This window comes from Nematolebias whitei, chromosome 17 (genome assembly GCF_014905685.2).
Source record: "Nematolebias whitei isolate Nwh7 chromosome 17, NemWhi1, whole genome shotgun sequence".
NCBI classification, from domain to species: Eukaryota; Metazoa; Chordata; class Actinopteri; order Cyprinodontiformes; family Rivulidae; genus Nematolebias; species Nematolebias whitei.
This window is the reverse complement of record NC_056514.1, coordinates 2,295,437-2,309,651: the sequence shown is the minus strand read 5'-3', so window position 1 is coordinate 2,309,651 and position 14,215 is coordinate 2,295,437. Positions and strand designations below refer to the sequence as shown.

At 39.2% G+C, this 14,215-nt stretch overlaps 1 protein-coding gene across 1 annotated transcript in view; it reads left to right on the top strand.

Annotated features, from left to right (window-relative positions):
* LOC119424241 (aconitate hydratase, mitochondrial) overlaps nt 1-14,215 on the top strand; it is a 68,251-nt gene that overhangs the window by 46,288 nt on the left and 7,748 nt on the right. Inside the window, exons 4-6 of the mRNA XM_037691725.1 lie at nt 3,860-3,952; nt 4,409-4,567; nt 4,690-4,840. Of these exons, the coding sequence (XP_037547653.1) occupies nt 3,860-3,952; nt 4,409-4,567; nt 4,690-4,840 (403 nt within the window). The remainder of the gene's footprint in view (nt 1-3,859; nt 3,953-4,408; nt 4,568-4,689; nt 4,841-14,215) is intronic.

Sequence of the window (14,215 nt, the reverse complement as noted above, 5' to 3'; positions counted from 1 at the left end):
CGTTTAAAATCAACTGTGAAACGGTATTAATGATTTTTAAACCTCAGCAGACTTAGAAATCAAGTTAAATGTCTATTTACAAAGTAATTGTGCATTTTGATCTTCTGTCTGAATGAGGAGTAGTGATGTCGGTCAGAAGTCAGGGATGTCGGTCAAAAGTCAGAAAGCAAGTTATGAGAACTAAGTGCCTTGTTTTTAAACCTAGCAGACAGTAAATAACTTCAACTGGCATCTGCGTTTGTCTCACTTCGCCATAACATTCCTCTGTCTGTACTAACCGTTCGTAAACATTCCTGCTGTCTTTTTGACTCCTAATAACCCTCTGACATCACTGAAACACCGCCCCTGCTGGTTGTTTCAACCAATCAGGAAGTACCAAGTGACCGGAAGTGAGTACTCTTTAAAAAGTCAACACTTTCTGGGACAATTCAGTCTTCCTGCAGTGTTCCTTCAGTCTTCTTGCAGTCTTCCTTGAGTCTACGAAGGCTTCCCAGGAGTCTTCCACTTCTGAGTGGAATCTCTGACTGGAGTCTTACTGAGAGTTCCTAAGGAACTTTCAGATTTAATCAATAGCGGATGGATTTGACCGTGAGATGAGGGTCCGTCCATCCCAGCGGAATCACAGTGCCTCGCTGTGAATTCACCCGGGCGTAGCTCCCTACAACTTCGAAGGAAGCTTGTTCTGTTGAACGGAGTAAACCACACGACTTCTGACGATGACCAGCTGCTTTAACCAGAGACGCTGTAAAGGGATCGTACTAATGGACTTCTGTTCCGGAGTGTAGGTAGCCCCCATCTAAGGTAACAAAGTCTCTGCACGTCCTGAAGTGTACCGGAAGGTTGAGATGGTGTTAAAAGAAGAGTGCTAATTCTGGTCAACAAACATACATCTTCCTTCATCCATCTTCCTTTTAAATCTATTCCTTCTCTTAAACTTTTCTATTTGCCAGTAATCTAGATGTCTTCAGAGGTGAATCAGCCTCAATCAGTAATGTTCTGTTATCTTGTTAGTAAAGCGTGCCAAGTTTTTTTTAATCAGAAACAGATCAGCAAATCAATGTGTACATGTCTTGATGTTAAATTTTGATTCTGTTAAATGAATGACCGCATTTATTCTGATGGGTCAAAGATAAAATGGCGTCTCATGTCACTGATTAAACAATCCTCACAGTTAACTCAGTCACATGGCAGAAATTTAACTCGAAAAAGAAAGAATCCGTTCTAATTAAATAATTAATATTATTTGTGCTTGAACTAGCTTTAAGAATAATTAATTAGTAGTGAAGCTAACAGCAAAGCTGTCCCTGACATCACTACACTCTCAAGGTGGCTGCATGTTGGAGCAGATCTGTTACTTTCATTCCGAGATTTTGCTTTTGGAAACTTTAATTGCTCTTTTTTTGGATGTAAATCACTTTTTTTTCTTTTTTTTTTTTTAGATGATTGTTTCCTCTGGTATCAGATGCTCTGCAGCTGGAAGGATTTTTACTGAAACTTTTTTAGTTTTGGACATTTGTTATGATGTGTAACCATGGCAACAAGGCAGCTTTCTACAACCAACAGCAGCTGATTAACATCTCAAAAGCTCAAATAGTATCTCAACTACAGCCCCAAATCTCAAATGAGTTGAAAAGGATGTTCTGTGGATGCATTCTCATTTACCTGCCAGCTGTGCTCGAGTGCCTGACCACTGAGATCCTGGAACTAGCAGGAAACACGGCTCATGACAGCAGAAGGACAGGATCGTCCCTCAACACCTACAGTTGGCTGTCCACAGCGACGAGGAGCTTGACAGACTGCTGGGAGGAGTGGCCATAGCTCTGGGAGGAGTTCTGCCCAGCATTCGGGCGGTCCTACAGCCCAGGGGAACCGAGAGGCCAGCCAAGTCTGTGTGGACGGATCGGACGGCATCTGCAGCCAGTTTCTTAAGATCCACTGTGGGATGAACCTTTACAAGAGAGCCTTCCTGTCTACAGCCATCAGCATCTATAATAATATAACAATAATTATTATTATTATTATCTATAATAATAAGCATCTATATAATCTCTTAATGAAATTAGAATAACAAGTTACAACAACAAATAATTTCCCTTTGGGATTAATAAAGTATTTTTGAATTGAATTGAACTGAAGTAGTCTATGTTCATAAATTTTATGGTCAGAAGATCGTGACGGGATTTCCATAACTTGTTCACCGAATGACAGAAATAAAACAGATGTTATGTTCTTTCAGGTTCCTGACATATAACAGTTATCACATTCAATTTAAAATCTATTTCTGATAAACAAGTTTGAAGGATAAATATTTTTTAGAGTTTTGAAATGTAATTCTTTATATTTAAGTGGAAGAGGGAAACCCAGATATATATATATTTTTTTTAAAGTCTTCCCTTCTTATCTTATTTCCTTCTTGAAATTCCAGCCAATCGTGCTTTTCTAAATGTTACCTACGAGTGACGTGTATGTGTTTGCCTCAGAACAACGGCCATGATTGGCTGAATAGTCCACTGCGCCCACCCCATGAGTGAGGAAAAGAAAAGGAGAAGAAGAAGAGCCGGTCTGGAAGCGGACCCATCACTACTATAGTGTATCAATAGATTTGTTATTTTGGTTATGACGGGTGTACGATAATTTCCTTCAAAATACGATAATTTTATGTGTCTATTACGATAATCCTACATTTCTGACCTGGCAACTCTGCAGCCAGCAGAGGAAGAGTTGATGACGTCACCCTCCTGCGCCACTTGGAAATGCGAATCCAAATAGATTTTTGGAACACTTTTTGCGGGGGCAGGGCGTGAAAACGAAAAAGCAGTTTCCTCTTATAGTTTTCTCTTTACAATGAGCAGTGTTGACAAGAAAATGAAAACACCGTTTGAAGATCTATTAGCAATTTAATTTGAGTCAAAAAATGCAGCTCGACTTTGAAATGAAAAAGCATTTCTTCTAATTAATTTTAATTTTCAAATTTGACATTTCAAAATTAATTTTGGTCACTTTTTACTGGGACATATTTTGAAAATTAAATGTTAAATGTTATCATTTTAAATAATTTACAAATTGAGTAATCTCGAAGACAAAAATGAAAAAGCATTTTGGATTATTCATTTTTAATTTTATTTATGTGTCAAAACATGCAGCTTTATTTTGAAAATGAAAAACATTTCTATTAATCCATTTTAATTTGATAAATGAGGCACTTTCACTTCCGTAGTGTCTCAGTTGAACTTTTTCTTAATAAATGCACTTAAACGGTCATATCAGCTGCATTTCAAAAGCTGATTTGCCGCTGCGGGAGCGCACAGAGGGAGGACTCACTGTGCGTTTCTTCTAAATTTACCAAGATAACCACCTATAAACAATTATTTGTTTGGTCAACATTATAGTAAAGGTGTGTCTCAGTTGAACTTTTCCTTAATGGTCAAATCCGCTGCATTTCGCCTTGGCGGCACGGCAAAATGCAGCTGATTTGATGTTTGCTCCAGGAGTTCAGGAACGAGATGAAGGTGGCTTGGTATGGCAAGCCAAGTGTCTCATTAATAGTCACTTTTACCTATTAATGAGACACTTGGCTTGCCATATTACTCAAGCGCCCTCTAGTGGCTGAAAATGCTATTGTTCAATATTTTCCATGTCAGAATGAATGAAATCGTCAGATCTCAGCCAAAAAATGGATTATAAATATGGGGGGGGACAAAATAAGTTGCTTTGCCATATAAGTCAAAGGGCATGCTAATGTATGCAAAAAGTTGCAACTTATACAGTGAAAAATATGGTAATTATTTTCATATTGATATGTTTTTTTTGTATTAAATTGCAACACAGAATTGAACTGGATGCACATTCCTTCTCTTAGGAAGTGAACAAAGAGGTCTACAACTTCTTGGCAAGTGCTGGGGCAAAATACGGAGTTGGCTTCTGGAAACCTGGTTCTGGAATCATCCACCAGGTATAATCACTAAAAGTTGAAAATGGAGTTTGTTCTGATTGTAGCTAATATTTCATCCATCCATTATTTTTACCCACTTCTTTCTTTTTGGGTTGCGGGGGTCACTGGTGCCCATATCCAGCAGTCATTGTGCTAGAGGACACCATGGACAGGTCTCCAGTCTGTCACAGGGCCACATAGAGACAAACGAGACAAATAACCATTCACTCTCTCACTCACACCTAGGGACAATTTAGAGTTACCAATCAGCCTAACATGCATGTTTTTGGTTTGTGGGAGGAAACTGGAGCACCTGGAGAAAACCCACGCATGCACAGAGGATTTGCAAACTCCACCCAGGCTGTTGGGTAGGATTTGATTTGGCAACCTTCTCACTGAGAGGCAGCAGCTCTACCAGCTGTACCACCATGCTGTGCTAATATTTCAGCTACTAACATGTGTTTTATGTATAAACAGATCATCCTTGAGAACTATGCCTACCCAGGAGTGATGCTCATTGGCACAGATTCCCACACACCAAATGGAGGTGGGCTTGGTGCCATCTGCATTGGAGTCGGTGGAGCTGATGCAGTTGATGTGATGGCAGGAATTCCCTGGGAGCTCAAATGTCCCAAAGTTAGTCAGCTTTTTTAGACATTTACCTTGTTGTGTCTCTTCTTTTTCCACTCTGTGTGTGTTTTTGATTTGTCTCTGCACATCTTAAACGACAACAAACATTTCTCATCTCATCCTTAAAGGTGATTGGTGTGAGACTGACTGGCAGCCTCTCAGGCTGGACATCTCCAAAAGATGTCATCTTGAAAGTGGCAGACATCCTCACAGTAAAGGGGGGAACAGGAGCCATTGTAGAGTACCACGGGCCAGGAGTCGACTCCATCTCCTGTACTGGTCAGATATGAATTGCTGTTTTTTAATTATCTAAATAAGATTTGGTATGGTATGGTATAAAGTTTATTAATTTAAAAAAAGTATAAAACAATTCCATAACAATATAAAAAAGATACAAAAGATTTAAAATGAAAGGCAGCAGAATAAGAAAAAATCTTATTATATCTGCCCCTTTTTTTTAAACAATTATTTCAATCATAATAATTTTCAAGTAACAGAACAAAATGAATAACTCTTTCTAATTTATCTAATTTTAATACAAAACACACACTAAGCTACTTCATATATACTTTTTTAACTATTCAGTTTTGATCTTTTTCTTAAATGTACACATTGACTTGGCATTTTTCACATCACTCTCTAGAACATTCCACAATCCAACTCCTTGGATTGAGGTAGACCTTCCCTTGAGACTAGTTCTGAATTTTGGTTTGACAAATATCTCTATCCCCTTAAGATTATAACAACTTTGTCTTTTAACAAAATTTCTTTGGATATTTAATGGTAATGTGTTATTTTGAGCCCTATACATAACTGATAAAATACTATAATCTACCAAATCATGGAACTTCAATAACTTCAGTTGATAAAATAATGTGCTTGATGGGTGACTGTAATGCTTTCTGGTGATAATTCTTACAGCTCTTTTCTGTCAAATAAAAATAGGTTTTGTAAATGTTTTACACGCTTTCCCCCAAACATCAATGCAATAGATTAAATGTGGAACAATGATTGTGTTATACAACACGTACAGAGCTTTATCATTTAATAATTCCCTGACTTTGTATAGTACTGCAATAGATTTAGATATTTTTGTTCTTACAGAATTTATGTGATTTTTCCATGTTAGCTGTTCATCAATGATTACACCCAAAAATTTCATCTCATTAACTCTACAAATCTCAACACCCTCAATTTTAAACGGATCATCAACAGTTCTCTTTTTGTTACTAAATATCATGTAATTAGTTTGATCTAAATTTAATGATAATTTATTAAGTTTAAACCAAGTTTGTATTGTATCAAATTCTGTCTTCATCAATTCCAACATCCGTTTTACATCTTTACCCAAACAAGAAAATGTGGTGTCATCTGCAAAAAGGACACATTTGAGGAGTCCTGATACATTCACTAAGTCATTCACATATAAAATAAATAACTTTGGTCCAAGTACAGAGCCTTGAGGAACTCCACAAGTGATATTGCACAGGTCAGATCTTACACCATTTATTTGTACAAACTGTTTCCTATCTTTTAAATAGCTAGATACCCAGTGTAGTGCTGGTCCTCTTATACCATATTTATTTAATTTTTCAAGGAGAATAGTGTGGTCAATAGTATCGAATGCTTTTTTAAAATCAACAAAAATACTAACACAATACTGTTTTTGATCGACAGCAGTAGTTATTTGTTCTATTACTTCCATGAGAGCCATTGATGTAGAGTTTTTTGCTCTAAACCCATACTGACTGCTACTTAGAATGTTTTGTTTAATAATAAATTTATCTAATCTGGTCACAAACAGTTTTTCTAGAATTTTTGAGAACTGTGGTAATAAGGATATTGGTCTATAATTATTGAACACACATTTATCACCATTTTTAAAGAGAGGAACTACCTTTGCTACTTTCATATTGTCTGGAAATATTCCTTTTGAAAATGATAAATTACAAATATATGTAAACGGCTCGATAACATAACTCATTATGTCCTTTACAAACATCATATCCATGTCCACCCAGTCTTTTGATCTCTTATCTGTAAGATTTTTTACTACATTCATTATTTCTTCTTTGTCAGTTCCATTAAGAAAAATACTGTTGTCACAACTTGTAACTGAATGGTTCACATTATTGTCCACTTTTGGTATTTTAGCTGCAAGGCTTGATCCAACGTTCACAAAATGATGATTAAATCCATTTACAATTTCATTTTCATCATGGATTTCATTGTCATCCTTCAAAAAATAAATAAATAATAAATTAAATAAGATTTAAATTTGGAATGTTAATCTGGGGCAGCACGGTGGCGCAGTTGGTAGAGCTGCTGCCTCTCAGCGAGCAGGTCACCCTGGTTCAAATCCCGGTACGGGCGTCTTTCTGGGTGGAGTTTGCATGTTCTCTCCGTGCATTTGTGGGTTTTCTCCAGGTACTCCGGTTTCCTCCCACAGACAAAGAATGTGCATGTTAGGCTCATTGGTAACTCTAAATTGTCCCTAGGTGAGAGTGAGAGAGTGAATGGTTGTTTGTCTTGTTTGTCTCTATGTGATGGACTTGCGACCTGTCCAGGGTGCATCCCGCCTCTTCTTGCATAGTGACAACTGGACATGGGCACCAGTGATCTCCGCGACCCAAAAAGGAAGAAGCGGGTAAAGATAATGGATGGATGGAACAAACCTGTTCTGCTTGTAGAACTGGTTTGTTCCACTTTGGAGTAAGCTGTTGGGGGAAGAATCAGTTTTGTTGTGTGTTTCCTTGACTGATGAAGCCTTCCGGATCGAAGGCGAAACGTTTCAGCACAAAAAAAAGAAACTGTCCAGATGACCTGACTGAAAAATGTTGGATGTTTGATGTATCGTTTTGATTGTTTACTGCTATTAGTGCTTAGTGTATTATTAGTAGATGTTTTTTAGTTGATATTTTTCTTAATTCATATCTTAGATCTTATTACTGTTTTTATTTTACATTTTATTGTTGTCTGTAACTGGGACCCTGTGTACGTAATTTCATCCCACCACATGTTCAACATGTGGTGCGTATTCAGTATTTATTCAACATTTTATTTTTTTTACTTTAAAAATAAAATATAGCAAGTCCTTATCGGCACAAATAAAGTGATGTGGAACATCTGTTCTTACCAAGCACAGAATGCTGCAGCGTTGTGCTGCTCCGTCAGGTGCAGCTGGGCTGTGATGGAGCGCTGTCAGGTGCAGACTCCTCTGATGGAGCAGGAGCAGGAGCCGGGAGGCTTGGAGGGTTTAATGTGGAGTTTAGAGACGAACCGTCATGCACTGAAATATGTTCTGGATAAAATACAGTGAGAAACGGGACCGGAGGAGAGTTAGCGTTTATGCAAATTAGCTTAGCATCGTAGCACCGATGTTGTCCTATTATGGCGTCAGCCTCTTTTGTTAGTTAAAAATATGTTCAGAACTGATGGGATGAGTCACTTAAAATATGTTTAAAGTTAGAAAACACTCACCATCTTCTATAAATGATTCAAGTAGAGCAGTGGCCGTGTCCAAACCACCCTCCAATCGCTCGCTTTGACTTTTTTTGTCAGCCACCAAGCACAACAACACCTGCACTTCTGCATTTGACCACGGCTTTGATATTATTGTTTTTGTATAGCTTCAAAATACTAAAAGATACTCTCCTCGAGTTATCAAAATACTAAAAGATACTCTCCTCGAGTTATCGCTAATGGCAGGCGGTAGAGAAAAATGGCGGATCGAGTTGTTTGGAAAGACTCCACAGACTCCTCCCCCTGACCAATCAGTGACCAACAGCTCTGCTCGCTTGGACCCTTGAGAAGCTGGGCCAGAATTCTGGGAGGTGAGCCGGTCCCAAGAACCATGGAAAAGACCTCAAACACGCGTCAAGCCGGAAATATCCGACCCGCGCCGTGACAGTGGAAAAGGGGCAATAGAGTTGCTGGCCCAGTTTAACCCAGTCAGAACCGGGTCATAATTTCATTATAATCTCGTCTCTGAGCAGATCAAAACCCCAGGACCAGTCTAGATAAATATCTAACAATGCAATATAAGATGAGATTCGGCAAATTACAAAATGGAAGCATAAACAAAGTAAAGAGTATCGGTTTAAGTACTAAACCCTGAGAAACTCCATAACTAACTCTGGTATGAAAGAAAATTCACTATTAGTTATATTGGTTAGGCCCGAGCAGTGAAGCGCTGCAAAGGCCCATTGTAATCGCTCTGTTCAAGCCCGAGCTGCAATTTTTTCCTCCAAATGAATTGCCGTTTTGGGGGCCTTAACTTATCCCAAAAGTCATCAAATTTGGCGGACGCATCAGGATTGGTGAAAAATTACGTATTTTAAGGGCGTGGCAAAAATCACAAAAGAAACTGATCAAGAGCGCCACCTAGAAATTTTCACTGACAGTTTGGGGTGGAGCATGTGGGCAGCGCGGCATGACAAAGTAAGACGTAATGCCGTCGCCATACGTTTGGCTCTAAATTCCACAGTTTTGAACCGAGGTGCACCAAAATCAGTATGATCAGTCATTATCCACCACTTGAACAGGAATCCATGATAAGTGGCCAGTAGCCTCCACAGCGCCCTCTAGAATATTTTAAAACCTCAGCCCCAAGCCATTTTTTGACCGATAATTCTGAAACTTGGTGAACATCTGTATCTTCTCAGGACCTATGAAATAGTCTCTTGGAGCCCTGGTCCAAAACCAACAGGAAGTCGATCATTTTGGGTCAAAGGGTCATTTTTGAGCTTTTCTAATTGCAAATTTTAACGAACTCCTAGGAATTTTGGATTGCCTTCAAACTTGGTTGATATGCCATTAAGACATTGGAGAGTAAAAGTTTTCTAAAGCTTGCATTTTCGTACATGTTAAAGGGTCGTGGTCAGGCCTTAAAGTTTCGCTTCAGGATATAAATTTCCAAACTATAACTTTCACAATGAAAGACCGAAATGCACGAAACTTGGCATGATCCATCCCTGTTGGATGCCCGACGATCCACTGTGGTCATATTTTGACGTCAGCAAAGCCCCGCCCCTCAGAACAGGAAGTCTCTTTTTTAACTTGGAATACTCCCTCTTTGACACCATTGACCTAATCAGGATGATCCTGTGTTAGAAGACGGATAATATAGTCTGACTTGATTTAAAGCGCAAACCGTTTTTGCTTGAGGATGTGGGCGTGGCGAATTAAGAAATGACGCCTTTGCAATATGTTTGTCTCTAAATTGCACAGATTTCAGCCGAGGTGCACCAAAATCACTATGATCGATCATTATCCGACCCTTGAACAGGTATCCATGATAAGTGGCCAATTGCCTCCACAGCGCCCCCTACATTCTTCCTACAGTTATCTCAGTGATACAACATCCGATCTGTACCAGATTTATTGTGCGTTATCAGTGAGGACTTTTAGATACATTGATATATTGGTTTAACATATGACTCTAGTCCTAATGCATGCTCAATAATCCAGGTAGAAAAATCTAAAAAGCAGCTGGTTTTGGTTGTCAGCAGCAAAACTGGTTGATCCACTCTGAGAAGGTGCTATTTATAAGACTGAGCTGAATACAGCACTTCAGACTAAAAAGTCTTTTGGATGAAAGACGAAACGTTTCTACATTTTTTGTTGTTTTGCTTTTTGTTTTTTGAATGTCCAGAGGACCAGATTTAACTTTTTTAGATATGACTCTAGTGTGCCCCTAGGTTATTCCAACAGTTATATCTTTGTGATACATCATCTGCGTCATCCGTGAACATTTCTAGACACACTGGTATTGTTTATCATTTGACTCAAGTGCGCCCCCTACATTATTCAAACTGTTATATTTCAATTATACATTATCTGATCTGCTCCAAATTTTTTGTGCATCATCAGGGAGCACTTCCATATACACTTGTGTTGTTATTTAACATTTGACTCGAATGCGCCCCCTAGATTATTCCAAAAGTTATTTCTCAGTGATACATCATCTGGTCTGCACCAGATTTTTGGTGTGTGATTACTGAACACTCATAGACACATTGGTGTTAACTTTTGACTCAAGTGCGCCCCCTAGATTATTCCAACAGTTATATCTCAGTGAAATATCATCCAATATGTACCAGATTTATTGTGCGTGACCAGTGACCACTTATAGACACATTGATATTGTTCTTTAACATTTGACTCAAGTGTGTCCCTACATTATTCCAATAGTTATATCTCAGTGAGTATGTTTATATGGACATAAGTAACCGGATCAAATGGCCGATCGGAATAAAAGTGTGTCATGTAAACACTTCGTTCGGGTTATTTTTTGTGTATTCGGCGCGATCCGTTATAATTTGTGATCAGAACGGAACGGGTGGTTTACGCCGATCCGAAACCCGATCGGTGCGCATGTAAACGCTTGATCTGTTCGTTTTTATCTGATCGTGAAAAACTGACCTGACTGCGCATGTGCGACTTTGCCATTTCCGCCTGGCTAACGCTAATAATATTAGCATGTCAGGGAAGTAAAACTGGTCGGTGAGCGACACAACATTTCTACTAGAAACTTTTAAAGAGCTCAAAATGATTTCTATTACCTGTAGCTCAGTCAGGGAGTGCAATAACGTCTCCACCTTCATTAAAACCTGTCGCGGGTCCATTTTGGGTGCTCAGGTTTGTTTACGTTCACCCGGAAATAGAACTTCTTCTTCGGTGTTTTTTTTAAGGAGAGTTTACCACTCTGCGCATGTCAGTACTGCTGTTCAGAACAAAGCCCGCTGCATGTAAACGCTCATCATGAACAGATTGTGCCCATGTAAACGATACATTTGAATTATTCAAACCGAACACATTTCAATCCGGTCAAAGAATTCTGCGCATGTAAACATAGCTAGTGATATATCATCCAATCTGAACCAGATTTTTTGTGCATAATCAGTGAGCACGTCTACACTCATTGATATTGTGGTTTAACATGACTCAAGTGCGCCACTTAGATTATTCCAACAGTTATATCTCAGTGAAATATCATCCAATATGTACCAGATTTATTGTGCATAATCAGTGAGCACTTGTACATACATTTTTAATGTTCTTTATCATTTGACTCCAGTGTGCCCCCTAGTTTATTCCAACAGTTATATCTCAGTGATACATCATCCGATGTGCGCCACATTTATTGTGCGTAATCAATGAACACTTGTAGACACACTGATATTGTAGTTTAAAATATGACTCAAGTGCGCCCCCTAGATGAATCCAACAGTTATATGTCAGTGATGCATCATCTGATCTGTACCATATTTTATGTGCTTCATCAGTTAGCACTTGGACACACATGGGTATTGTTGTTAAAAATTTCACTCTAGTGCACCCCCTACATTATTTCAGCAGTTATGTCTCAGTGATACATCATCTGATCTAGACCAGAATTTTTTGTTCTTCATCAGTGCGCACTTGTAGACACATTAATATTGTTGGTTCTTGACTTGACTTAAGCCTGGCCTAATCAGAGAAGAAACGGATGATTATTGAGTGACTCTTCCAGCTTGGCACTGTGTAAGATCTAAGACTGAAACCGTATTCGCTAATTGTTGATTACCACATATGACATGTTGAAAAGCCTAAAGGAGTCCTTTACATTCGCGACAAAACAGGAAGTGGCAATAATTCTGTCTAGAAGGTCGGATATTAGCCAAACTTATAAGGCTTGCAGCTGGACTCATAGTGATATGGGCAGAAGGTGATTGCAAATATTCGGCATATGCACACCCTGGTGGACGCGTGCAGGAATCGCATGAGAACGTTCGCGATGGCGACTGGGAGGCGTTGCTTGAGTTCCCGCAGTTGCAAGTGATGTCCAAGGTTCGTCGAATGCGCAACCTGGTAAACGAGCAGGGTACGGGCACGAGAGCGTTCGCGATGGTGGCTGGGCGGAGTTGCTGGAGCTCCCACGGTCGTCGTAAGGCCGGAACGGCGCTTTTCTGCGAGAGCCTTCAATGCTGCTTGCAGCTTTAATTTACAGGTTAAATCTGCTTCTAGTGGACTTCTGATGATCTGTCACATCTGGGATGGAATATGATATCTACGTTAAAGGAATGAGGAATATATTTGTTATAAATGTTATATATGAAAGGGGGAAACTACACTTTACAGGCACAGGACTCCGGAGCTTTGATGGACGAACTGAACAAATTAACTGGTTTAAAAATTTTCTCCTTATACAACTGATTAATTGTTTAACGTTGAATGAATGTTTAATGTTATACAATGATGTGTTAACCAAAGAAAAGATCTCTCCCCGCACATGCGATTACTGTTTTACCCAACAGGTTAAAGGATGTGCAACATGCAGCAGAGCAGAGCTAATCACACTAACCACTATCACTAATAATTGCCAAAGATTATTCAGTATCATTTGAAACCTCTCATGTTTGTTTTCACTGTATGTTGAAGTTACATACTAATTATTCTTACTCCTGTGAAGAATGACTGTGGGTTTGATTCAGGAGTTGCAGGGAGGATTGGAGGTTGTTGAGAAGAAAGCAGAATGTGACCGTTTTAGACTGAGTTACCATTTACCATATCGTACCATTTTATTTATAGAACACTTAAAACAGCTACAAGGCCAACCAAAGTCCTGTTCAGACAGAACAACAGACAACACACGAAGCAATATACAAAATGAAGTAAATCAGAATATAGACATAAAAACGATGCAGATAATAAATATGACGACAAACCAATGTGGAGCGTACAGGTTCACAACGCAGATCATCTGGTGTTGAAAGCTACTGAATAGTAGTGAGTTTTTAAACTGGGCTTGAAAACCGAGAAACAGGGGCCAGTCTGACAAGCAGAGGTAACTCGTTCCAAAGTCTTGGTCCTGCTACAGAGAAGGCCCTGTCACCTCTGCGCTTAAGACGAGTTCCTGGAACTGTGAGGAGCAACTGGTCCGCTGACCTCAGGGAACGTGGTGGGACATACGATTGTAGCAGATCAGAGAGATTGGGGAGGGGGGCGAAACTGTTCAGCCATTTGTAGACATACAGCAATATTTTGAACTGGATTCGAAGGTGAACTGGTAGCCAGTGGAGTGAGGCCAAAACTGGTGTAATGTGCTCTCTTTTGCCTGTACTGGTTAAAAATTGGGCTGCTGCATTCTGGACCAGTTGTAGTAGTGCAATGGAGGTCTGACTGGTATCAAACAGGAGTGAATTGCAGTAATCAAGCCTAGATGTAATGAATGCATGTATTACTGTCTCCAGGTTATTTTTGGACAATATGGGCTTCAGTTTAGACAGCCGCCTCAGTTGGAAGAAACATGATTTAACAATCATGTTTACATGATTGTTAAGTTTCATGGAAGGGTCCATTATCACACCCAGATTAGTGACTCTTTGGTTTTCTGACAGGGATAGAGTGGAAAGGTCGAAGCAATGGGTTGTGAGTTAATGTGAATACATTTGTTTGCAGCTTGTGGATGTGCATTAGTTGTGCAATGATGGATTTTTGAAAAGGTGTACGAGGTTTTCCCTAATTTTCCCCAGATAGAATTAGTTTTACCCATTTTATTTCTTAGCAGTTGAATCATACAATTAAAGATGCTTCAGAGACTATAAAGTAGCTGCAACTTTGTTAATGAATATCAGAGCAGACTAGCTGTGGATTTTACTGACAGAAGGTGTT